The sequence below is a fragment of the Salvelinus alpinus genome, chromosome 3 (assembly GCF_045679555.1).
Source record: "Salvelinus alpinus chromosome 3, SLU_Salpinus.1, whole genome shotgun sequence".
NCBI lineage: Eukaryota > Metazoa > Chordata > Actinopteri > Salmoniformes > Salmonidae > Salvelinus > Salvelinus alpinus.
The window spans coordinates 96,448,629-96,473,991 of record NC_092088.1 but is presented as its reverse complement, the minus strand read 5'-3'; the positions used below and the strand labels follow the sequence as shown (position 1 = coordinate 96,473,991).

At 47.5% G+C, this 25,363-nt stretch overlaps 1 protein-coding gene across 4 annotated transcripts in view; it reads right to left on the bottom strand.

Moving 5' to 3' along the window:
• Nucleotides 1-25,363, bottom strand: part of pald1a (phosphatase domain containing paladin 1a) — a 204,696-nt gene that overhangs the window by 75,281 nt on the left and 104,052 nt on the right. For all 4 annotated transcript variants that reach the window (XR_011674324.1, XM_071394597.1, XM_071394599.1 and 1 more), the window contains 2 exons: nucleotides 18,694-18,765; nucleotides 17,365-17,505 (listed from right to left, as the gene is read on the bottom strand). Coding sequence is in view for 3 of the 4 variants with exons in the window: in XM_071394597.1 (XP_071250698.1) it covers nucleotides 17,365-17,505; nucleotides 18,694-18,765 (213 nt within the window). In the remaining variant the exon portion in view is untranslated. The remainder of the gene's footprint in view (nucleotides 1-17,364; nucleotides 17,506-18,693; nucleotides 18,766-25,363) is intronic.

Here is a 25,363-nt window from a genome sequence, read left to right as displayed (position 1 = left end):
CCATTCCGTGGAGCAGACTGGCTACTAGAAATATTGCCGTTGGCACTGGAATGTGAAAGTCTGAGAATAAGGAATAAAAACAACACTTCTCTCCTCCTCCTCTCCCATCCCCCCCCATCCCTCCTCTGCTCTGACTGAGTCGTCTAAGAACTGAGAGGCCCTTTCATGGCCCGGTGGTAAAGCTGAGCAGCACCTCAGGGCTGTGTCCCAAACGGCACCCTATTCCCTACACAGTTCACTACTTATATAGGGAATAGGGTGCCATTTGGGAAACATACAGGCTGTATAAGAACCTGTGTCTACAGCAGTCATCCAGGAGGGTATACAGTGCCTTGCAGAAATATTCATCCCACCTGTAATTTAAATCTTTTTTTTTTTTTTGAATTTCATGTAATGGACAAACATAAAATAGTCCAAATTGCTGAAGTGAAATTGAAAAAATAACATGTTCCAAAGAAATTCTAAAAAATAAAACAGGGAAATGTGGTGCGTGCATATGTATTCATCCCCTTTGCTATGAAGCCCCTAAATGTTTATTTATTAAATTTCACCTTTATTTAACCAGGTGGGCTAGTTGAGAACTTGTTCTCATTTACAACTGTGACCTGGCTAAGATAAAGGTAAAGCAGTGCGACACAAACAACAACAGAGTCACACATGGAATAAACAAACATACAGTCAATAATACAATAGAAAAAGTCTATGTACAGTGTGTGCAAATGAGGTAGGATAAGGGAGGTTTGGCAATCAATAGGCCAGAGTGGCAAAATAATTGCAATATAGCAATTAAACACTGGAGTGATAGGTGTGCAGAAAATGAGTGTGCAGGTAGAGATACTGGGGGGCAAAGGAGCTAAATAAATAAAATAAGTATGGCGTATGGGGATGAGGTAGCTGGATGGGCTATTTACAGATGAGCTATGTACAGGTGCAGTGATCTGTGAGCTGCTCTGACAGCTGGTGCTTAAAGTTATTGAGGGAGATATGAGTCTCCAGCTTCAGTGATTTTTGCAGTTTGTTCCAGTCACTTGCAGCAGAGAACTGGAAGGAAAGGTGGCCAAAGTAGGAATTGGCTTTGGGGATGACCAGTGAAATATACAGTTGAAGTCAGAAGTTTACCTACACCTTAACCAAATACATTTAAACTCAGTTTTCACAATTCCTGACATTTAATCCTAGTAAAATAGCCCTGGTCAGTTAGGATCACCTCTTTATTTTAAGAATGTGAAATGTCAGAATAATAGTAGAGAGAATGATTAATTTAAACTTTTATTTATTTCATCACATTCCCAGTGGGTCAGAAGTTTACATACACTCAATTAGTATTTGGTAGCATTGCCTTTAAATTGTTTAACTTGGATAAAATGTTTCGGGTAGCCTTCCACAAGCTTCCCACAATAAGTTGGGTGAATTTTGGCCCATTCCTCCTGACAGAGCTGGTGTAACTGAGTCAGGTTTGTATGCCTCCTTGCTCGCACACGCTTTTTCAGTTCTGCCCACAAATGTTCTATAGGATTGAGGTGAGGGCTTTGTGATGGCCACTCCAATACCTTGACTTTGTTGTCCTTAAGCCATTTTGCCACAACTTTGGACGTATGCTTGGAGTCATTGTCCATTTGGAAGACCCATTTTCGACCAAGCTTTAACGTCCTGACTGATGACTTGAGATGTTGCTTCAATATATTCACATAATTATCCTCCCTCATGATGCCATCTATTTTGTGAAGTGCACCAGTCCCTCCTGCAGCAAAGCACCCCCACAACATGATGCTGCCACCCCCATGCTTCACGGTTGGGATGGTGTTCTTCGGCTTGCAAGCATCCCCCTTTTTCCTCCAAACATAACGATGGTCATTATGGCCAAACAGTTCCATTTTGTTTCATCAGACCAAAGGACATTTCCCCAAAAAGTACAATCTTTGTACCCATGTGCAGTTGCAAACCGTAGTCGGGCTTTTTTATGGCGGTTTTGGAGCAGTGGCTTCTTACTTGCTGAGTGGCCTTTCAGGTTATGTCGATATAGGACTCGTTTTACTGTGGATATAGATACTTTTGTACCGGTTTCCTCCAGCATCTTCACAAGGTCCTTTGCTGTTGTCCTGGGATTGATTTGCACTTTTCGCACCAAAGTACGTTAATCTCTAGGAGACAGAATGCGTCTCCTTCCTGTGCGGTATGACGGCTGCGTCGTCCCATGGTGTTTATACTTGAGTACTATTGCTTGTACAGATGAACGTGGTACCTTCAGGCATTTGGAAATTGCTCCCAAGGATGAACCAGACTTGTGGAGGTCTACAATTTATTTTCTGAGGTCTTGGCTGATTTCTTTTGATTTTCCCATGATGTCAAGCAAAGAGGCACTGAGTTTGAAGGTAGGCCTTGAAATACATCCACAGGTACACCTCCAATTGACTCAAGTTATGTCAATTAGGAAGTTATGTCAATTAGCCTATCAGAAGCATCTAAAGCAATGACATAATTTTCTGGAATTTTCCAAGCTGTTTAAAGGCACAGTCAACTTAGTGTATGTAAACTTCTGACACACTGGAATTGTGATACAGTGAATTAAGTAAAATAATCTGTCTAAACAATTGTTGGAAAAATGACTTGTGTCATGCACACAGTAGATATCCTAACCAACTTGCCAAAACTATAGTTTGTTTACAAGAAATTTGTGGAGTGGTTGAAAAACGAGTTTTAATGACTCCAACATAAGTGTATGTAAACTTCCGACTTCAACTGTACCTGCTGGAGCGCGTGCTATGGGTGGGTGCTGCTATGGTGACCAGTGAGCTGAGATAAGGCGGGGCTTTACCTAGCAAAGCCTTATAGAGGACCTGGAGCCAGTGGGTTTGGCGACGGATATGAAGCGAGGACCAGCCAACAAGAGCTTACAGGTCGCAGTGGTGGGTAGCATATGGGGCTTTGGTGACAAAATGGATGGCACTCTGATAGACTGCATCCAATTTGCTGAGTAGAGTGTTGGAGGCTATTTTGTAAATGACATCGCCGAAGTCAATGATCGGTAGGATAGTCAGTTTTACGAGGGTATGTTTCGCAGCATGAGTGAAGGATGCTTTGTTGCGAAATAGGAAGCTGATTCTAGATTTAATTTTGGATTGGAGATGCTTAATGTGAGTCTGGAAGGAGAGTTTACAGTCTAACCAGACACCTAGGTATTTGTAGTTGTCCACATATTCTAAGTCAGAACCGTCCAGAGTAGTGATGCTGGACGGGCGGGCAGGTGTGAGCTGCGATCGGTTGAAGAGCATGCCACGGAAGGAGAGTTGTATGGCAATGAAGCTCGTCTGAAGGTTAGTTAACACAGTGTCCAAAGAAGGGCCAGAAGTATACAGAATGGTGTCGTCTGCGTAGAGGTGGATCAGAGAATCACCAGCAGCAAGAGCGACATCATTGATGTATACAGAGAAAAGAGTCGGCCCGAGGATTGAACCATGGGGCACCCCTATAGAGACTGCCAGAGGATTGAACCATGGGGCACCCCTATAGAGACTGCCGAGGACTGAACCATGGGGCACCCCTATAGAGACTGCCCGAGGACTGAACCATGGGGCACCCCTATAGAGACTGCCCGAGGACTGAACCATGGGGCACCCCTATAGAGACTGCCAGAGGACTGAACCATGGGGCACCCCTATAGAGACTGCCCGAGGACTGAACCATGGGGCACCCCTATAGAGACTGCCCGAGGACTGAACCATGGGGCACCCCTATAGAGACTGCCAGAGGATTGAACCATGGGGCACCCCTATAGAGACTGCCCGAGGATTGAACCATGGGGCACCCCTATAGAGACTGCCAGAGGACTGAACCATGGGGCACCCCTATAGAGACTGCCCGAGGATTGAACCATGGGGCATCCCTATAGAGACTGCCCGAGGACTGAACCATGGGGCACCCCTATAGAGACTGCCCGAGGATTGAACCATGGGGCACCCCTATAGAGACTGCCCGAGGACTGAACCATGGGGCACCCCTATAGAGTCGGCCCGAGGACTGAACCATGGGGCACCCCTATAGAGACTGCCAGAGGATTGAACCATGGGGCACCCCTATAGAGACTGCCCGAGGACTGAACCATGGGGCACCCCTATAGAGACTGCCCGAGGACTGAACCATGGGGCACCCCTATAGAGACTGCCAGAGGATTGAACCATGGGGCACCCCTATAGAGACTGCCCGAGGACTGAACCATGGGGCACCCCTATAGAGACTGCCCGAGGACTGAACCATGGGGCACCCCTATAGAGACTGCCAGAGGATTGAACCATGGGGCACCCCTATAGAGACTGCCAGAGGACTGAACCATGGGGCACCCCTATAGAGACTGCCAGAGGATTGAACCATGGGGCACCCCCTATAGAGACTGCCAGAGGTCCGGACAACAATAAGATCTGGTGCAACCAATTACCTTCAGAAGTCACATAATTAGTTAAATAAAGTCCACCTGTGTGCATTCTAAGTGTCACATGAACTGTCACGTGATCTCAGTATATACACACCTGTTCTGAAAGGCCCCAGAGTCTGCAACATCACAAAGCAAAGGGCACCACCAAGCAAGCGGCACCATGAAGACCAAGGAGCTCTCCAAACAGGTCAGGGACAAAGTTATGGAGAAGTACAGATCAGGATTGGGTTATTAAAAAATATCAGAAACTTTGAACATCCCACAGAGCACCATTAAATCCATTATTAAAAAATGGAAAGAATATGACACCACAACAAACCTGCCAAGAGAGGGCCGCCCACCAAAACTCATGGACCAGGAAAGGAGGGCATTAATCAGAGAGCCAACAAAGAGACCAAAGATAACCCTGAAGGAGCTTCAAAGCTCCACAGCGGAGATTGGAGTATCTGTCCATAGGACCACTTTAAGCCGTACACTCCACAGAGCTGGGCTTTACAGAAGAGTGGCCAGAAAAAAGCCATTACTTAAAGAAAAAAATAAGCAAACACATTTGGTGTTCGCCAAAAGGACCCTGGGAGACTCCCCAAACATATGGAAGAAGGTACTCTGGTCAGATAAGACAAAAATTTAGATTTTTGGCCATAAAGGAAAACGCTATGTCTGGCGTAAACCCAACACTTCCCATCACCCCGAGAACACCATCCCCACCGTGAAGCATGGTGGTGGCAGCATCATGCTGTGGGGATGTTTTTCCATCGGCAGGGACTGGGAAACTGGTCAGAATTGAAGGAATGATGGATGGTGTTAAATACAGGGAAATTGTTGAGGGAAACCTGTTTCAGTCTTACAGAGATTTGAGACTTGGACGGAGGTTCACTTTCCAGGAGGACATTGACCCAAAGCATACTGCTAAAGCAACACTCTAGTGATTTAAGGGGAAACATTTTTTGTCTTGGAATGGCCTAGTCAAAGCCCAGACCTCAATCCAATTGAGAATCTGTGGTATGACTTAAAGATTGCTGTACACCAGCGGAACCCATCCAACTTGAAGGAGCTGGAGCAGTTTTGCCTTGAAAGATGGGCAAAAATCCCAGTGGCTAGAAGTGCCAAGCTTATAGAGACATACCCCAAGAGACTTGCAGCTGTAATTGCTGCAAAAGGTGGCTCTATAAAGTATTGACTTTGAGGGGGTGAATAGTTATGAACGCTCAAGGTCAGTTTTTTTGTATTATTTCTTGTTTGTTTCACAATAAAAAATATTTTGCATCTTCAAAGTGGTCGGCGTGTTGTGTACATCAAATGGTACAAATCCCCCAAAAATCCATTTTAATTCCAGGTTGTAAGGCAATAAAATAGGAAAAATGGAAAGGGTGGTGAACACTTTCGCAAGCCACTGTAGGTACATAGCTTTACCTACAACAGTCATCCAGGAGGGTATAGGTACATAGCTTTACCTACAGCAGTCATCCAGGAGGCTATAGGTACATAGCTTTACCTACAGCAGTCATCCAGGAGGGTATAGGTACATAGCTTTACATACAGCAGTCATCCAGGAGGCTATAGGTACATAGCTTTACCTACAGCAGTCATCCAGGAGGCTATAGGTACATAGCTTTACCTACAGCAGTCATCCAGGAGGCTATAGGTACATAGCTTTACCTACAACAGTCATCCAGGAGGGTATAGGTACATAGCTTTACCTACAACAGTCATCCAGGAGGGTATAGGTACATAGCTTTACCTACAACAGTCATCCAGGAGGGTATAGGTACATAGCTTTACCTACAGCAGTCATCCAGGAGGGTATAGGTACATTGCTTTACATACAGCAGTCATCCAGGAGGGTATAGGTACATAGCTTTACATACAGCAGTCATCCAGGAGGGTATAGGTACATAGCTTTACATACAACAGTCATCCAGGAGGGTATAGGTACATAGCTTTACATACAGCAGTCATCCAGGAGGCTATAGGTACATAGCTTTACCTACAACAGTCATCCAGGAGGGTATAGGTACATAGCTTTACCTACAACAGTCATCCAGGAGGGTATAGGTACATAGCTTTACCTACAGCAGTCATCCAGGAGGGTATAGGTACATAGCTTTACCTACAGCAGTCATCCAGGAGGGTATAGGTACATAGCTTTACCTACAGCAGTCATCCAGGAGGCTATAGGTACATAGCTTTACCTACAACAGTCATCCAGGAGGGTATAGGTACATAGCTTTACCTACAACAGTCATCCAGGAGGCTATAGGTACATAGCTTTACCTACAACAGTCATCCAGGAGGGTATAGGTACATAGCTTTACCTACAACAGTCATCCAGGAGGGTATAGGTACATAGCTTTACCTACAACAGTCATCCAGGAGGGTATAGGTACATAGCTTTACCTACAACAGTCATCCAGGAGGGTATAGGTACATAGCTTTACCTACAACAGTCATCCAGGAGGGTATAGGTACATAGCTTTACCTACAACAGTCATCCAGGAGGGTATAGGTACATAGCTTTACCTACAACAGTCATCCAGGAGGGTATAGGTACATAGCTTTACCTACAACAGTCATCCAGGAGGGTATAGGTACATAGCTTTACAGACAATGTTTTCCTTGGCCACCAGAGGCCCCACCAATTGTGATTAGCCCACTTATGTCAAGCAGGCAACCTAATAGGACAGCTACTGCAAAACCTAGAGGTCCTTCCAATTACAGGAAGTTAGTATGATAATGCTTTAAGTGTGTCTCAAATTGCAACCTACTCTCTATGTAGTACACTAATATGTGCCCTGATGATCAAAAGGGATCACAGGTTCAGGGAGTAATGTTTAGACTACTGGTATAGTGGAGGATGAGAGTAATGTTTAGACTACTGGTATAGTGGAGGATGAGAGTAATGTTTAGACTACTGGTATAGTGGAGGATGAATCAACACAGAATCCCTCCCTCTCTCCGTGTCCCAGTCCCTCACTCCCTCTTTCTCTGTCCCTCACTCCCTCTCTCTCTGTCCCTCACTCCCCCTGTCCCTCACTCCCTCTCTCTCTGTCCCTCACTCCCCCTGTCCCTCACTCCCCTGTCCCTCACTCCCTCTCTCTCTGTCCCTCACTCCCCCTGTCCCTCACTCCCTCTCTCTCTGTCCCTCACTCCCCCTGTCCCTCACTCCCCCTGTCCCTCACTCCCCCTGTCCCTCACTCCCTCTCTCTCTGTCCCTCACTCCCCCCGTCCCTCACTCCCCCCCGTCCCGCTCTGTCTCTCTCCCCCTCTCTCTGTCCCTCACTCCCCCTGTCCCTCACTCCCTCTCTCTCTGTCCCTCACTCCCCCCGTCCCTCACTCCCTCTCTCTCTGTCCCTCACTCCCTCTCTCTCTGTCCCTCACTCCCCCTGTCCCTCACTCCCTCTCTCTCTGTCCCTCACTCCCCCCGTCCCTCACTCCCCCCCGTCCCGCTCTGTCTCTCTCCCCCTCTTTCCCTCTCCATCAGTTAGTTTTGTGATGGTTCCTTTAACTTGGTTCAACTTAGTGGCTCTAGCCCAATCCTTTCCTCCCTCCTCTTCCTGATGACGTCCATTACCTAACCTCAGAAAACCTGCTCACAACATTCTCCCGATTCTGAAAATATTTTTCCACTGTGCCGTCCAAACCATGAGGGCCTTTCTTTAGACACACACACACACACGCACACACACACACACACACAAACCCACAGACACATATGGTCAAGATAGTAAGTGAGGGGGAGGGAGACAGCAGGAGGGAATAGAAAGGAAAGTGGGGAGAGAAATGAAGATGGAGAGAAAGAGGGAGATGGACAGAAAGAGGGAGATGGACAGAAAGAGGGAGATGGAGAGAAAGAGGGAGATGGACAGAAAGAGGGAGATGGAGAGAAAGAGGGAGATGGCGAGAAAGAGGGAGATGGAGAGAAAGAGGGAGATGGAGCGAGAAAGGAAGCTGGAGAGAAAGAGGGAGATGGAGAGAAAGGAAGCTGGAGAGAAAGGAAGCTGGACAGAAAGGAAGCTGGAGAGAAATTAAGATGGAGAGAAATTAAGATGGAGAGAAAGAGGGAGATGGAGAGAAAGGAAGCTGGAGAGAAAGGAAGCTGGAGAGAAATTAAGATGGAGAGAAAGAGGGAGATGGAGAGAAAGAGGGAGATGGACAGAAAGAGGGAGATGGACAGAAAGAGGGAGATGGAGCGAGAAAGAGGGAGATGGAGAGAAAGAGGGAGATGGACAGAAAGAGGGAGATGGAGAGAAAGGAAGCTGGAGAGAAAGGAAGCTGGACAAAAAGGAAGCTGGAGAGAGAGGGAGATGGACAGAAAGAGGGAGATGGAGAGAAAGAGGGAGATGGAGAGAAAGAGGGAGATGGAGAGAAAGAGGGAGATGGAGCGAGAAAGGAAGCTGGAGAGAAAGAGGGAGATGGAGAGAAAGGAAGCTGGACAGAAAGGAAGCTGGAGAGAAAGGAAGCTGGACAGAAAGGAAGCTGGACAGAAAGGAAGCTGGAGAGAAAGGAAGCTGGAGAGAAAGGAAGCTGGAGAGAAAGGAAGCTGGAGAGAAAGAGGGCTGTGCAGCTGGGAGGAGAAATACAGATGAAGAGGGGGAGGAGAAGTTCAAATAGTTAAAGTTTGTAAAACAAATTATCTTCAGTACCAATTTACTCAATAAATCCAGGAAACCAAGATGTTTAATACACTCCTGCTTGTGGGCGGTGAAAATGGCAGCTTAAGCTAACAGGTAAATTCTTGTGTTGCAGTTTTGAACTTAAGAGAAGTCATGATTCTCAGATCTAAAAGCACAAAGGAAATAGTATGTCTGTCTGATCAAACAGACTACAGTACAACTACATACTGAAACAAGAAGATACTGTCTGATCAAACAGACTACAGTACAACTACATACTGAAACAAGAAGATACTGTCTGATCAAACAGACTACAGTACAACTACATACTGAAACATGAAGATACTGTCTGATCAAACAGACTACAGTACAACTACATACTGAAGAATGAATATACTGTCTGATCAAACAGACTACAGTACAACTACATACTGAAACATGAAGAAGATACTGTCTGATCAAACAGACTACAGTACAACTACATACTGAAACAAGAAGATACTGTCTGATCAAACAGACTACAGTACAACTACGTACTGAAACATGAATCTACTGTCTGATCAAACAGACTACAGTACAACTACATACTGAAACAAGAAGATACTGTCTGATCAAACAGACTACAGTACAACTACATACTGAAACAAGAAGATACTATCTGATCAAACAGACTACAGTACAACTACATACTGAAACATGAATCTACTGTCTGATCAAACAGACTACAGTACAACTACATACTGAAACAAGAAGAATCTACTGTCTGTACCACATACATTCACAATGGAAAACAAGAAACCTCCAGCTGACAGAGAGATAGGAGAGAGAGAAGGAGAGAGAGAAGGAGAGGAGAGAGCGAAGGAGAGGAGAGAGAGGAGAGGGAGAGAGAGAAGGAGAGGAGAGAGAGAAGGAGAGGGAGAGAGAGAAGGAGAGGGAGAGAGAGAAGGAGAGGGAGAGAGAGAAGGAGAGGGAGAGAGAGAAGGAGAGGGAGAGAGAGGAGAGGAGAGAGAGAAGGAGAGGAGAGAGAGAAGGAGAGGGAGAGAGATAAGGAGAGGGAGAGAGATAAGGAGAGGGAGAGAGATAAGGAGAGGGAGAGAGATGAGGAGAGAGAGAAGGAGAGGGAGAGAGAGAAGGAGAGGAGAGAGAGAAGGAGAGGAGAGAGATAAGGAGAGGAGAGAGATAAGGAGAGGGAGAGAGATAAGGAGAGGAGAGAGATAAGGAGAGGGAGAGAGAGAAGGAGAGGAGAGAGAGAAGGAGAGGGAGAGAGAGAAGGAGAGGGAGAGAGAGAAGGAGAGGGAGAGAGAGAAGGAGAGGAGAAAGAGAAGGAGAGGGAGAGAGAGAAGGAGAGGAGAAAGAGAAGGAGAGAGAAGGAGAGGGAGAGAGAGAAGGAGAGGAGAGAGAGAAGGAGAGGAGATAGATAAGGAGAGGAGAGAGAGGAGAGAGAGAAGCAGAGAGAGGAGAGAGAGAAGCAGAGAGAGAATGAGATGGAGAAAGACCTACAGAGAGAAAGAGTGAGAGAGGGACCTACAGAGAGAGTGTGAGAGAGAGAGACAGAGAGAGAAAGAGTGAGAGGGACCTACAGAGAGAAAGCGTGAGAGAGGGACCTACAGAGAGAAAGAGTGAGAGAGAGACCTACAGAGAGAAAGAGTGAGAGGGACCTACAGAGAGAAAGCGTGAGAGAGAGACCTACAGAGAGAAAGAGTGAGAGAGAGACCTACAGAGAGAAAGCGTGAGAGAGGGACCTACAGAGAGAAAGCGTGAGAGAGGGACCTACAGAGAGAAAGAGTGAGAAAGAGACCTACAGAGAGAAAGAGTGAGAGGGACCTACAGAGAGAAAGCGTGAGAGAGACCTACAGAGAGAAAGAGTGAGAGGGACCTACAGAGAGAAAGCGTGAGAGAGAGACCTACAGAGAGAAAGAGTGAGAGAGAGACCTACAGAGAGAAAGCGTGAGAGAGGGACCTACAGAGAGAAAGAGTGAGAGAGAGACCTACAGAGAGAAAGTGTGAGAGGGACCTACAGAGAGAAAGCGTGAGAGAGAGACCTACAGAGAGAAAGCGTGAGAGAGGGACCTACAGAGAGAAAGAGTGAGAGAGAGACCTACAGAGAGAAAGCGTGAGAGAGGGACCTACAGAGAGAAAGCGTGGGAGAGAGACCTACAGAGAGAAAGCGTGAGAGAGAGACCTACAGAGAGAAAGCGTGAGCGAGGGACCTACAGAGAGAAAGCGTGAGAGAGGGACCTACAGAGAGGAAGCGTGAGAGAGGGACCTACAGAGAGAAAGCGTGGGAGAGAGACCTACAGGGAGAAAGCGTGAGAGAGAGACCTACAGAGAGAAAGCGTGAGAGAGAGACCTACAGAGAGAAAGCGTGAGAGAGAGACCTACAGAGAGAAAGCGTGAGAGAGAGACCTACAGAGAGAAAGCGTGAGCGAGAGACCTACAGAGAGAAAGCATGAGAGAGGGACCTACAGAGAGAAAGCGTGAGAGACCTACAGAGAGAAAGCGTGAGAGAGAGACCTACAGAGAGAAAACGTGAGAGAGGGACCTACAGAGAGAAAGCGTGAGAGAGAACTACAGAGAGAAAGCGTGAGAGAGAGACCTACAGAGAGAAAACGTGAGAGAGGGACCTACAGAGAGAAAGCGTGAGAGAGAGACCTACAGAGAGAAAGCGTGAGAGAGACCCACAGAGAGAAAGTGAGAGAGAGACCTACAGAGAGAAAGCGTGAGAGAGAGACCTACAGAGAGAAAGCGTGAGAGAGACCCACAGAGAGAAAGTGAGAGAGAGACCTACAGAGAGAAAGAGTGAGAGAGAGACCTACAGAGAGAAAGCGTGAGAGAGAGAGACCTACAGAGAGAAAGCATGAGAGAGAGAGACCTACAGAGAGAAAGCGTGAGAGAGACCTACAGAGAGAAAGCGTGAGAGAGGGACCTACAGAGAGAAAGCGTGAGAGAGAGACCTACAGAGAGAAAGAGTGAGAGAGAGAGACCTACAGAGAGAAAGCATGAGAGAGAGAGACCTACAGAGAGAAAGCGTGAGAGAGACCTACAGAGAGAAAGCGTGAGAGAGGGACCTACAGAGAGAAAGCGTGAGAGAGAGACCTACAGAGAGAAAGCGTGAGAGAGGGACCTACAGAGAGAAAGCGTGAGAGAGGGACCTACAGAGAGAAAGCGTGAGAGAGAGACCTACAGAGAGAAAGCGTGAGAGAGAGACCTACAGAGAGAAAGCGTGAGAGAGAAACCTACAGAGAGAAAGCGTGAGAGAGAGACCTACAGAGAAAGGGACTGCTGCCTCTAAGCTGCTGCGTTGTGTTTGCGTTCCCCTTCTGCCAGAGGATGTTATGAGCCTCTCATCCCAGGCAGAGTCTGTAATGTGTGAACGCCTCAGTCATGCCTGGTCTACAGCAGGGATTTACAGGCCCTTCATTAAGACCTCTGGACAGAGGACAGGAGAACAGAGGAGGAGAGATCCCCCAAGCCTCAAACCAACCCACATGACCAGTAGCCAAGAGCCCAAGACGGACAGAGAGAGAGAGGCTATGTGGGGAGAGGGTGAGGTGTGTGTGTTACTCGTGTCTGATTCACATTGCCCTGCTTCCTTCCAGCAGCCACATCTGGCTCTGTTTATCACCTAGACCTGCCGGCTGGACAGGAAGGCTCCACTACACGTCAGGAGACGAGAGGAGCTGGAGGCTGGACAGGAAGGCTCCACTACACGTCAGGAGACGAGAGGAGCTGGAGGCTGGACAGGAAGGCTCCACTACACGTCAGGAGACGAGAGGAGCTGGAGGCTGGACAGGAAGGCTCCACTACACGTCAGGAGACGAGAGGAGCTGGAGGCTGGACAGGAAGGCTCCACTACACGTCAGGAGACGAGAGGAGCTGGAGCCTGGACAGGAAGGCTCCACTACACGTCAGGAGACGAGAGGAGCTGGAGGCTGGACAGGAAGGCTCCACTACACGTCAGGAGACGAGAGGAGCTGGAGGCTGGACACGAAGGCTCCACTACACGTCAGGAGACGAGAGGAGCTGGAGGCTGGACAGGAAGGCTCCACTACACGTCAGGAGACGAGAGGAGGTGGAGGCTGGACAGGAAGGCTCCACTACACGTCAGGAGACGAGAGGAGCTGGAGGCTGGACAGGAAGGCTCCACTACACGTCAGGAGACGAGAGGAGCTGGAGGCTGGACATGAAGGCTCCACTACACGTCAGGAGACGAGAGGAGGTGGAGGCTGGACAGGAAGGCTCCACTACACGTCAGGACACGAGAGCAGCTGGAGGCTGGACAGGAAGGCTCCACTACACGTCAGGAGACGAGAGGAGCTGGAGGCTGGACAGGAAGGCTCCACTACACGTCAGGAGACGAGAGGAGCTGGAGGCTGGACAGGAAGGCTCCACTACACGTCAGGAGACGAGAGGAGCTGGAGGCTGGACAGGAAGGCTCCACTACACGTCAGGAGACGAGAGGAGCTGGAGGCTGGACAGGAAGGCTCCACTACACGTCAGGAGACGAGAGGAGCTGGAGGCTGGACAGGAAGGCTCCACTACACGTCAGGAGACGAGAGGAGCTGGAGGCTGGACAGGAAGGCTCCACTACACGTCAGGAGACGAGAGGAGCTGGAGGCTGGATAGGAAGGCTCCACTACACGTCAGGAGACGAGAGGAGCTGGAGGCTGGATAGGACGGCTCCACTACCCGTCAGGAGAGAATCTGATAAATCAGCCATGACAGATATTCTACAAGGAGGATGACTGACTCCTCATTCAACACTCATATACAGCATTTGGATTCCTTCCCACAAAGTGGGAAAAGTTACCTGGTCAGTTACCCAACCACAAAGTCACCACAAGTTTATAAATGAGAGGTTACTGTATGTAGAGATGATCACTATGATGGATAAGAGTGATACAAACACTGCAGAGAGGACGAAGACTATCGATGAATAAAACATTACAGAAGAATATGTCACAGAGTGGAATCTATTAAAGGTGGGAAGCAGTGGCAGGGTTGGAGTGCTGCTGTGTTGACACAAAGAAAGAAAGAAAGAAAGAAAGAAAGAAAGAAAGAAAGAAAGAAAGAAAGAAAGAAAGAAAGAAAGAAAGAGAGCAAGAGAGCAAGAGAGCAAGAGAGCAAGAGAGAGAAATCTGAAGACAGAGCAAAAGCTTGAGAGTGAGAGCAGGGGGAAAGAGAGAGAGACAGAGAGACGGCAGGACAATGAGGCCCATTGATAGTGTGGAGACGGGGCAGGGTACCTCCGGCTGGCCCATGTGCAGTCAGGCTGCCTCAGAGTGCAGCCTCAGTACAGACAGACACACATTGATTACAGTCTGTATTACAAATGGCAAAAACAGAGAGAGCAGAGCACTGCAGCCCTGTTGAACTACAGGATCCCTCTCTCTCTACACACACACACACACACTAGCCGGCTATCACCCGGTTACTCAACCCTGCACCTTAGAGGCTGCTGCCCTATGTACATAAACATGGAATCACTGGTCACTTTAATAATGGAACATTGGTCACTTTAATTATGTCACATACTGTTTTACTCATATCATTTGTATTCTACTGTATTCTACTGAATGCCACTAATATGTATATATTTCTTAACTCCGTGTGTGTATTGTTGTGAATTGTTAGATATTACTGCACTGTTGGAGCTAGAAACACAAGCAATTCACTACACCCGCAATAACATCTGCTAAATATGTGTATATGTGACCAATAACATTTGTTGAATTGATTTATCACGCACACACACTTCAGGACAGGAGTCAACCAGAGCTGTAGTAGTAGTAGACACACCCTACACACTATACCCTACACACTATACCCTACCCTAGACACTATACCCTACTCACTATACCCTACCCTACTCACTATGCTTCCTCAATGAAGAGTTCAAAGCAACTAGTCAATGTAAACCAGTATATATATATTTATTTATGTAACCTTTATTTAACTAGGCAAGTCAGTTAAGAACAAATTCTTATGTTCAATGACGTCCTAGAAACAGTGGGTTAACTGCCTTGTTCAGGGGCAGAACAACAGATGTTTACCTTGTCAGCTCGGGGATTCAATCTAGCAACCTTTCGGTTACAAGTCCAATGCTCTAACCACTAGACTACCTGCCGCCCCTTATTACCATAAGCAACAACATATTATTCATTTCTAACCAGTACTGCACCCTAAAGTAAAATAATTAACATTAAACAACAACTACTAAACAAACATAGTACTTGTAGATGCTTTTGGGTACCTTGGGTCCAAGACATGACTAGTCACCTAAAAACAAGAGCATTACTGCCATCTATTGGCCAGGAGTGGAACTGCTGCCATCTATGGGCCAGTAGTAGAACTGTAGCTAAATAAAAACAAGAGCATTACTGCCATCTATGGGTCAGAAGTAGAACTGTAGCTAAATAGTCTTGTCTCTCCCATTGGGTTGTACCAGTTCAGGGCCATGTCTTTCAGACTAGAAATGCACCTGTGACACACGACAACCAATGGGGTGTATGGTCTTGTGTGGTTGTCTATGGGGTGTATGGTCTAGTATGGTTGTCTATGGGGTGTATGGTCTAGTATGGTTGTCTGTGGGGTGTATGGTGGTGTATGGTTGTCTATGGGGTGTATGGTCTAGTATGGCTGTCTATGGGGTGTATGGTCTAGTATGGCTGTCTATGGGGTGTATGGTTGTCTATGGGGTGTATGGTTGTCTATGGGGTGTATGGTTGTCTATGGGGTGTATGGTCTAGTATGGTTGTCTATGGGGTGTATGGTCTAGTATGGTTGTCTATGGGGTGTATGGTCTAGTATGGTTGTCTATGGGGTGTATGGTCTAGTATGGTTGTCTATGGGGTGTATGGTCTAGTATGGTTGTCTATGGGGTGTATGGTCTAGTATGGTTGTCTATGGGGTGTATTGTCTAGTATGGTCGTCTATGGGGTGTATGGTCTAGTATGGTTGTCTATGGGATGTATGTCTGTAGGTATGTAATGGGGGGGGGGGGGGTCCTACCTGTCTATAGGTGTATAATGGGGGTGGTCCTACCTGTCTATAGGTGTGTAATGGGGGGGGGTCCTACCTGTCTATAGGTGTGTAATGGGGGGGGGGGGGTCCTACCTGTCTATAGGTGTGTAATGGGGGGGGGGGTCCTACCTGTCTATAGGTGTGTAATGGGGGGTGGTCCTACCTGTCTATAGGTGTGTAATGGGGGGGGGGGGGTCCTACCTGTCTATAGGTGTGTAATGGGGGGGGGGGGGGGGGGTCCTACCTGTCTATAGGTGTGTAATGGGGGGTGGTCCTACCTGTCTATAGGTGTGTAATGGGGGGGGGGTCCTACATTTACATTTACCTGTCTATAGGTGTGTAATGGGGGGGGGGGGGGGTGGTCCTACCTGTCTATAGGTGTGTAATGGGGGGGGGGGGGGGTCCTACCTGTCTATAGGTGTGTAATGGGGGGGGGGGGGGTCCTACCTGTCTATAGGTGTGTAATGGGGGGGGGGGGGGGGTCCTACCTGTCTATAGGTGTGTAATGGGGGGTGGTCCTACCTGTCTATAGGTGTGTAATGGGGGGGTCCTACCTGTCTATAGGTGTGTAATGGGGGGTGGTCCTACCTGTCTGTAGGTGTGTAATGGGGGGGGGGGTTCCTACCTGTCTATAGGTGTGTAATGGCGGGGGGTCCTACCTGTCTATAGGTATGTAATGGGGGGGGGTCCTACCTGTCTATAGGTGTGTAATGGGGGGGGGGGGGGGGGTCCTACCTGTCTGTAGGTGTGTAATGGGGGGGGGGGGGGGGTCCTACCTGTCTGTAGGTGTGTAATGGGGGGGTGGTCCTACCTGTCTGTAGGTGTGTAATGGGGGGGGGGTCCTACCTGTCTATAGGTATGTAATGGGGGGGGGGGGTCCTACCTGTCTGTAGGTGTGTAATGGGGGGGGTCCTACCTGTCTGTAGGTGTGTAATGGGGGGGGGGGGGTCCTACCTGTCTGTAGGTATGTAATGGGGGGTGGTCCTACCTGTCTGTAGGTATGTAATGGGGGGGGTCCTACCTGTCTGTAGGTGTGTAATGGGGGGGGTCCTACCTGTCTGTCTGTAGGTGTGTAATGGGGGGGGGGGTCCTACCTGTCTATAGGTGTGTAATGGGGGTGGTCCTACCTGTCTGTAGGTGTGTAATGGGGGGGGGGTCCTACCTGTCTGTAGGTATGTAATGGGGGGGGGTCCTACCTGTCTGTAGGTGTGTAATGGGGGGGGGGTCCTACCTGTCTGTAGGTATGTAATGGGGGGTGGTCCTACCTGTCTATAGGTGTGTAATGGGGGGGGGTCCTACCTGTCTGTAGGTACAGATGATTATCTCTCTGAGGTGGTAATGCATTGGGGTCATGGTCTCGCTGACTGAGTCCAGAGCCATGTCCACCTCCCTCTTCATCTGGAGGCCGTCTGGCAGTAGTCTAACTAGCTGCATCACCACCTGGGGACAGACAGGACACACACACGGACTGTCAGACAGGACAGAATACACACACTGACTGTCAGACAGGACAGAATACACACACAGACTGTCAGACAGGACAGAATACACACACTGACTGTCAGACAGGTAGCGTAGAGAGATGGTGGTGATGTGTTACCATGGACCCCAGGTAGCATAGAGAGATGGTGGTGATGTGTTAACATGGACCCCAGGTAGCGTAGAGAGATGGTGGTGATGTGTTACCATGGACCCCAGGTAGCATAGAGAGATGGTGGTGATGTGTTACCATGGACCCCAGGTAGCGTAGAGAGATGGTGGTGATGTGTTACCATGGACCCCAGGTAGCGTAGAGAGATGGTGGTGATGTGTTACCATGGACCCCAGGTAGCGTAGAGAGATGGTGGTGATGTGTTACCATGGACCCCAGGTAGCGTAGAGAGATGGTGGTGATGTGTTACCATGGACCCCAGGTAGCGTAGAGAGATGGTGGTGATGTGTTACCATGGACCCCAGGTAGCGTAGATAGATGGTGGTGATGTGTTACCATGGACCCCAGGTAGCGTAGAGAGATGGTGGTGACGTGTTACCATGGACCCCAGGTAGCGTAGAGAGATGGTGGTGATGTGTTACCATGGACCCCAGGTAGCGTAGAGAGATGGTGGTGACGTGTTACCATGGACCCCAGGTAGCATAGAGAGATGGTGGTGATGTGTTACCATGGACCCCAGGTAGTAAAGTAAGTAGCCTTGGCCGGCTCTGAACGCTGTTTCTGAAGCGTGGAGCAACTTGATGTACCAGTACACCCCCTGGACAGGACACACCCCCTGGACAGGACACTAGTCTATCTCCTCAGTACACCCCCTGGACAGGACACAGGTCTATCTCCTCAGTACACCCCCTGGACAGGACACAGGTCTATCGCAGGGCCTTCACCCCCAATCTATCACCTTAATGCAGAGTGACAAGCAGAGATGTATCATGTCCCATTTTTACAGACTTTGGTGTGACTTTGTCAGCCAAACTATTCCAGACCAGAGGAGAATCTTGTCTGTTAGGTGGTTGCTATGCCACTACAGCTCTAACGCTGAGATGTAGTACTATAGTCTCTGCTATGTGGTCAATATAAAAACTCTTATGTTTCATTCAAACCCTCTTTTGGTAAAAGTCTCTATGTTTGTTACTCACCTTGAATTCTCCCTTTGTGTACTTGGCATCAGGAACACTGACGATCTCATCATCACCAAACTCAGGAAAGCCCTATGGCAGAAACAAACCAACGACGGATTAACATTGCTGTTGTAATACTAGTTTTACAGCTCTGGTAACATCTGCAATGTGTTTATTACTCAGCAAATAAACTTGAAAAGTGACTATTCCTGGAATATAGGTTGGTATTCCAGAATAGACTAACAGTGAAGTGTCAGACAGTGAGAAGTGTAGTCTTACAGTGAAGTGTCAAACAGTGAGGGGAGTGTAGTCTTACAGTGAAGTGTCAAACAGTGAGGGGAGTGTAGTCTTACAGTGAAGTGTCAAACTGTGAGGGGAGTGTAGTCTTACAGTGAAGTGTCAGACAGTGAGGAGTGTAGTCTTACAGTGAAGTGTCAAACTGTGAGGGGAGTGTAGTCTTACAGTGAAGTGTCAGACAGTGAGAAGTGTAGTATTACAGTGAAGTGTCAAACAGTGATGGGAGTGTAGTCTTACAGTGAAGTGTCAGACAGTGAGAAGTGTAGTCTTACAGTGAAGGGTCAGACAGTGAGAAGTGTAGTCTTACATTGAAGTACCAGACAGTGAGAAGTGTAGTCTTACAGTGAAGTACCAGACAGTGAGAAGTGTAGTCTTACAGTGAAGTGTCAGACAGTGAGAAGTGTAGTCTTACAGTGAAGTGCCAGACAGTGAGAAGTGTAGTCTTACAGTGAAGTGTCAGACAGTGAGAAGTGTAGTCTTACAGTGAAGTGTCAGACAGTGAGGGGAGTGTAGTCTTACAGTGACGTGTCAGACAGTGAGGGGAGTGTAGTCTTACAGTGGAGTGTCAGACAGTGAGGGGAGTGTAGTCTTACAGTGGAGTGTCAGACAGTGAGGAGTGTAGTCTTACAGTGAAGTGTCAGACAGTGAAGGGAGTGTAGTCTTACAGTGAAGTGCCAGACAGTGAGAAGTGTAGTCTTACAGTGAAGTGTCAGACAGTGAGAAGTGTAGTCTTACATTGAAGTGCCAGACAGTGAGGGGAGTGTAGTCTTACAGTGAAGTGTCAGACAGTGAGAAGTGTAGTATTACAGTGAAGTGTCAAACAGTGAGGGAGTGTAGTCTTACAGTGAAGTGCCAGACAGTGAGAAGTGTAGTCTTACAGTGAAGTGCCAGACAGTGAGAAGTGTAGTCTTACAGTGAAGTGTCAGACAGTGAGGGGTGTAGTCTTACAGTGAAGTACCAGACAGTGAGGGGAGTGTAGTCTTACATTGAAGTGCCAGACAGTGAGGGGAGTGTAGTCTTACAGTGAAGTGCCGGACAGTGAGGGGAGTGTAGTCTTACAGTGAAGTGTCATACAGTGAAGGGAGTGTATTCTTACAGTGATGTGTCAGACAGTGAGAAGTGTAGTCTTACATTGAAGTGCCAGACAGTGAGAAGTGTAGTCTTACAGTGAAGTGCCAGACAGTGAGAAGTGTAATCTTACAGTGAAGTGCCAGACAGTGAGAAGTGTAGTCTTACAGTGAAGTGCCAGACAGTGAGAAGTGTAGTCTTACAGTGAAGTGTCAGACAGTGAGGGGAGTGTAGTCTTACATTGAAGTGTCAGACAGTGAGGGGAGTGTAGTCTTACAGTGAAGTGTCAGACAGTGAGGGGAGTGTAGTCTTACAGTGAAGTGCCAGACAGTGAGAAGTGTAGTCTTACAGTGAAGTGCCAGACAGTGAGAAATGTAGTATTACAGTGAAGGGTCAGACAGTGAGAAGTGTAGTCTTACAGTGAAGTGTCAGACAGTGAGAGGTGTAATCTTACAGTGAAGTGCCAGACAGTGAGAAGTGTAGTCTTACAGTGAAGTGTCAGACAGTGAAAAGTGTAGTCTTACAGTGAAGTGTCAGACAGTGAGAAGTGTAGTCTTACAGTGAAGTGTCAGACAGTGAGGGGAGTGTAGTCTTACAGTGATGTGTCAGACAGTGAGAAGTGTAGTCTTACAGTGAAGTGTCAGACAGTGAGAAGTGTAGTCTTACATTGAAGTGTCAGACAGTGAGGGGAGTGTAGTCTTACAGTGAAGTGTCAGACAGTGAGGGGAGTGTAGTCTTACAGTGAAGTGCCAGACAGTGAGAAGTGTAGTCTTACAGTGAAGTGCCAGACAGTGAGAAATGTAGTATTACAGTGAAGGGTCAGACAGTGAGAAGTGTAGTCTTACAGTGAAGTGTCAGACAGTGAGAGGTGTAATCTTACAGTGAAGTGCCAGACAGTGAGAAGTGTAGTCTTACAGTGAAGTGTCAGACAGTGAAAAGTGTAGTCTTACAGTGAAGTGTCAGACAGTGAGAAGTGTAGTCTTACAGTGAAGTGCCAGACAGTGAGGAGTGTAGTCTTACAGTGAAGTGCCAGACAGTGAGGAGTGTAGTCTTACAGTGAAGTGTCAGACAGTGAGGGGAGTGTAGTCTTACAGTGAAGTGCCAGACAGTGAGAAGTGTAGTCTTACAGTGAAGTGCCAGACAGTGAGAAGTGTAGTCTTACAGTGAAGGGTCAGACAGTGAGAAGTGTAGTCTTACATTGAAGTACCAGACAGTGAGAAGTGTAGTCTTACAGTGAAGTACCAGACAGTGAGAAGTGTAGTCTTACAGTGAAGTGTCAGACAGTGAGAAGTGTAGTCTTACAGTGAAGTGCCAGACAGTGAGAAGTGTCGTCTTACAGTGAAGTGTCAGACAGTGAGGGGAGTGTAGTCTTACAGTGACGTGTCAGACAGTGAGGGGAGTGTAGTCTTACAGTGGAGTGTCAGACAGTGAGGAGTGTAGTCTTACAGTGAAGTGTCAGACAGTGAAGGGAGTGTAGTCTTACAGTGAAGTGCCAGACAGTGAGAAGTGTAGTCTTACAGTGAAGTGTCAGACAGTGAGAAGTGTAGTCTTACATTGAAGTGCCAGACAGTGAGGGGAGTGTAGTCTTACAGTGAAGTGTCAGACAGTGAGAAGTGTAGTATTACAGTGAAGTGTCAAACAGTGAGGGAGTGTAGTCTTACAGTGAAGTGCCAGACAGTGAGAAGTGTAGTCTTACAGTGAAGTGCCAGACAGTGAGAAGTGTAGTCTTACAGTGAAGTGTCAGACAGTGAGGGGTGTAGTCTTACAGTGAAGTACCAGACAGTGAGGGGAGTGTAGTCTTACATTGAAGTGCCAGACAGTGAGGGGAGTGTAGTCTTACAGTGAAGTGCCGGACAGTGAGGGGAGTGTAGTCTTACAGTGAAGTGTCATACAGTGAAGGGAGTGTATTCTTACAGTGATGTGTCAGACAGTGAGAAGTGTAGTCTTACATTGAAGTGCCAGACAGTGAGAAGTGTAGTCTTACAGTGAAGTGCCAGACAGTGAGAAGTGTAATCTTACAGTGAAGTGCCAGACAGTGAGAAGTGTAGTCTTACAGTGAAGTGCCAGACAGTGAGAAGTGTAGTCTTACAGTGAAGTGTCAGACAGTGAGGGGAGTGTAGTCTTACATTGAAGTGTCAGACAGTGAGGGGAGTGTAGTCTTACAGTGAAGTGTCAGACAGTGAGGGGAGTGTAGTCTTACAGTGAAGTGCCAGACAGTGAGAAGTGTAGTCTTACAGTGAAGTGCCAGACAGTGAGAAATGTAGTATTACAGTGAAGGGTCAGACAGTGAGAAGTGTAGTCTTACAGTGAAGTGTCAGACAGTGAGAGGTGTAATCTTACAGTGAAGTGCCAGACAGTGAGAAGTGTAGTCTTACAGTGAAGTGTCAGACAGTGAAAAGTGTAGTCTTACAGTGAAGTGTCAGACAGTGAGAAGTGTAGTCTTACAGTGAAGTGTCAGACAGTGAGGGGAGTGTAGTCTTACAGTGAAGTGTCAGACAGTGAGGGGAGTGTAGTCTTACATTGAAGTGCCAGACAGTGAGGGGAGTGTAGTCTTACAGTGAAGTGTCAGACAGTGAGAAGTGTAGTATTACAGTGAAGTGTCAAACAGTGAGGGAGTGTAGTCTTACAGTGAAGTGCCAGACAGTGAGAAGTGTAGTCTTATAGTGAAGTGCCAGACAGTGAGAAGTGTAGTCTTACAGTGAAGTGTCAGACAGTGAGGGGTGTAGTCTTACAGTGAAGTACCAGACAGTGAGGGGAGTGTAGTCTTACATTGAAGTGCCAGACAGTGAGGGGAGTGTAGTCTTACAGTGAAGTGCCGGACAGTGAGGGGAGTGTAGTCTTACAGTGAAGTGTCATACAGTGAAGGGAGTGTATTCTTACAGTGAAGTGTCAGACAGTGAGAAGTGTAGTCTTACATTGAAGTGCCAGACAGTGAGGGGAGTGTAGTCTTACAGTGAAGTGTCAGACAGTGAGAAGTGTAGTATTACAGTGAAGTGTCAAACAGTGAGGGAGTGTAGTCTTACAGTGAAGTGCCAGACAGTGAGAAGTGTAGTCTTACAGTGAAGTGCCAGACAGTGAGAAGTGTAGTCTTACAGTGAAGTGTCAGACAGTGAGGGGTGTAGTCTTACAGTGAAGTACCAGACAGTGAGGGGAGTGTAGTCTTACATTGAAGTGCCAGACAGTGAGGGGAGTGTAGTCTTACAGTGAAGTGCCGGACAGTGAGGGGAGTGTAGTCTTACAGTGAAGTGTCATACAGTGAAGGGAGTGTATTCTTACAGTGATGTGTCAGACAGTGAGAAGTGTAGTCTTACATTGAAGTGCCAGACAGTGAGAAGTGTAGTCTTACAGTGAAGTGCCAGACAGTGAGAAGTGTAATCTTACAGTGAAGTGCCAGACAGTGAGAAGTGTAGTCTTACAGTGAAGTGCCAGACAGTGAGAAGTGTAGTCTTACAGTGAAGTGTCAGACAGTGAGGGGAGTGTAGTCTTACATTGAAGTGTCAGACAGTGAGGGGAGTGTAGTCTTACAGTGAAGTGTCAGACAGTGAGGGGAGTGTAGTCTTACAGTGAAGTGCCAGACAGTGAGAAGTGTAGTCTTACAGTGAAGTGCCAGACAGTGAGAAATGTAGTATTACAGTGAAGGGTCAGACAGTGAGAAGTGTAGTCTTACAGTGAAGTGTCAGACAGTGAGAGGTGTAATCTTACAGTGAAGTGCCAGACAGTGAGAAGTGTAGTCTTACAGTGAAGTGTCAGACAGTGAAAAGTGTAGTCTTACAGTGAAGTGTCAGACAGTGAGAAGTGTAGTCTTACAGTGAAGTGTCAGACAGTGAGGGGAGTGTAGTCTTACAGTGAAGTGTCAGACAGTGAGGGGAGTGTAGTCTTACAGTGACGTGTCAGACAGTGAGGGGAGTGTAGTCTTACAGTGGAGTGTCAGACAGTGAGGAGTGTAGTCTTACAGTGAAGTGTCAGACAGTGAAGGGAGTGTAGTCTTACAGTGAAGTGCCAGACAGTGAGAAGTGTAGTCTTACAGTGAAGTGTCAGACAGTGAGAAGTGTAGTCTTACATTGAAGTGCCAGACAGTGAGGGGAGTGTAGTCTTACAGTGAAGTGTCAGACAGTGAGAAGTGTAGTATTACAGTGAAGTGTCAAACAGTGAGGGAGTGTAGTCTTACAGTGAAGTGCCAGACAGTGAGAAGTGTAGTCTTACAGTGAAGTGCCAGACAGTGAGAAGTGTAGTCTTACAGTGAAGTGTCAGACAGTGAGGGGTGTAGTCTTACAGTGAAGTACCAGACAGTGAGGGGAGTGTAGTCTTACATTGAAGTGCCAGACAGTGAGGGGAGTGTAGTCTTACAGTGAAGTGCCGGACAGTGAGGGGAGTGTAGTCTTACAGTGAAGTGTCATACAGTGAAGGGAGTGTATTCTTACAGTGATGTGTCAGACAGTGAGAAGTGTAGTCTTACATTGAAGTGCCAGACAGTGAGAAGTGTAGTCTTACAGTGAAGTGCCAGACAGTGAGAAGTGTAATCTTACAGTGAAGTGCCAGACAGTGAGAAGTGTAGTCTTACAGTGAAGTGCCAGACAGTGAGAAGTGTAGTCTTACAGTGAAGTGTCAGACAGTGAGGGGAGTGTAGTCTTACATTGAAGTGTCAGACAGTGAGGGGAGTGTAGTCTTACAGTGAAGTGTCAGACAGTGAGGGGAGTGTAGTCTTACAGTGAAGTGCCAGACAGTGAGAAGTGTAGTCTTACAGTGAAGTGCCAGACAGTGAGAAATGTAGTATTACAGTGAAGGGTCAGACAGTGAGAAGTGTAGTCTTACAGTGAAGTGTCAGACAGTGAGAGGTGTAATCTTACAGTGAAGTGCCAGACAGTGAGAAGTGTAGTCTTACAGTGAAGTGTCAGACAGTGAAAAGTGTAGTCTTACAGTGAAGTGTCAGACAGTGAGAAGTGTAGTCTTACAGTGAAGTGCCAGACAGTGAGGAGTGTAGTCTTACAGTGAAGTGTCAGACAGTGAGGGGAGTGTAGTCTTACAGTGAAGTGCCAGACAGTGAGAAGTGTAGTCTTACAGTGAAGTGCCAGACAGTGAGAAGTGTAGTCTTACAGTGAAGGGTCAGACAGTGAGAAGTGTAGTCTTACAGTGAAGTGTCAGACAGTGAGAAGTGTAGTCTTACAGTGAAGTGCCAGACAGTGAGAAGTGTAGTCTTACATTGAAGTGCCAGACAGTGAGGAGTGTAGTCTTGCAGTGAAGTGCCAGACAGTGAGAAGTGTAGTCTTACAGTGAAGTGTCAGACAGTGAGAAGTGTAGTCTTACAGTGAAGTGTCAGACAGTG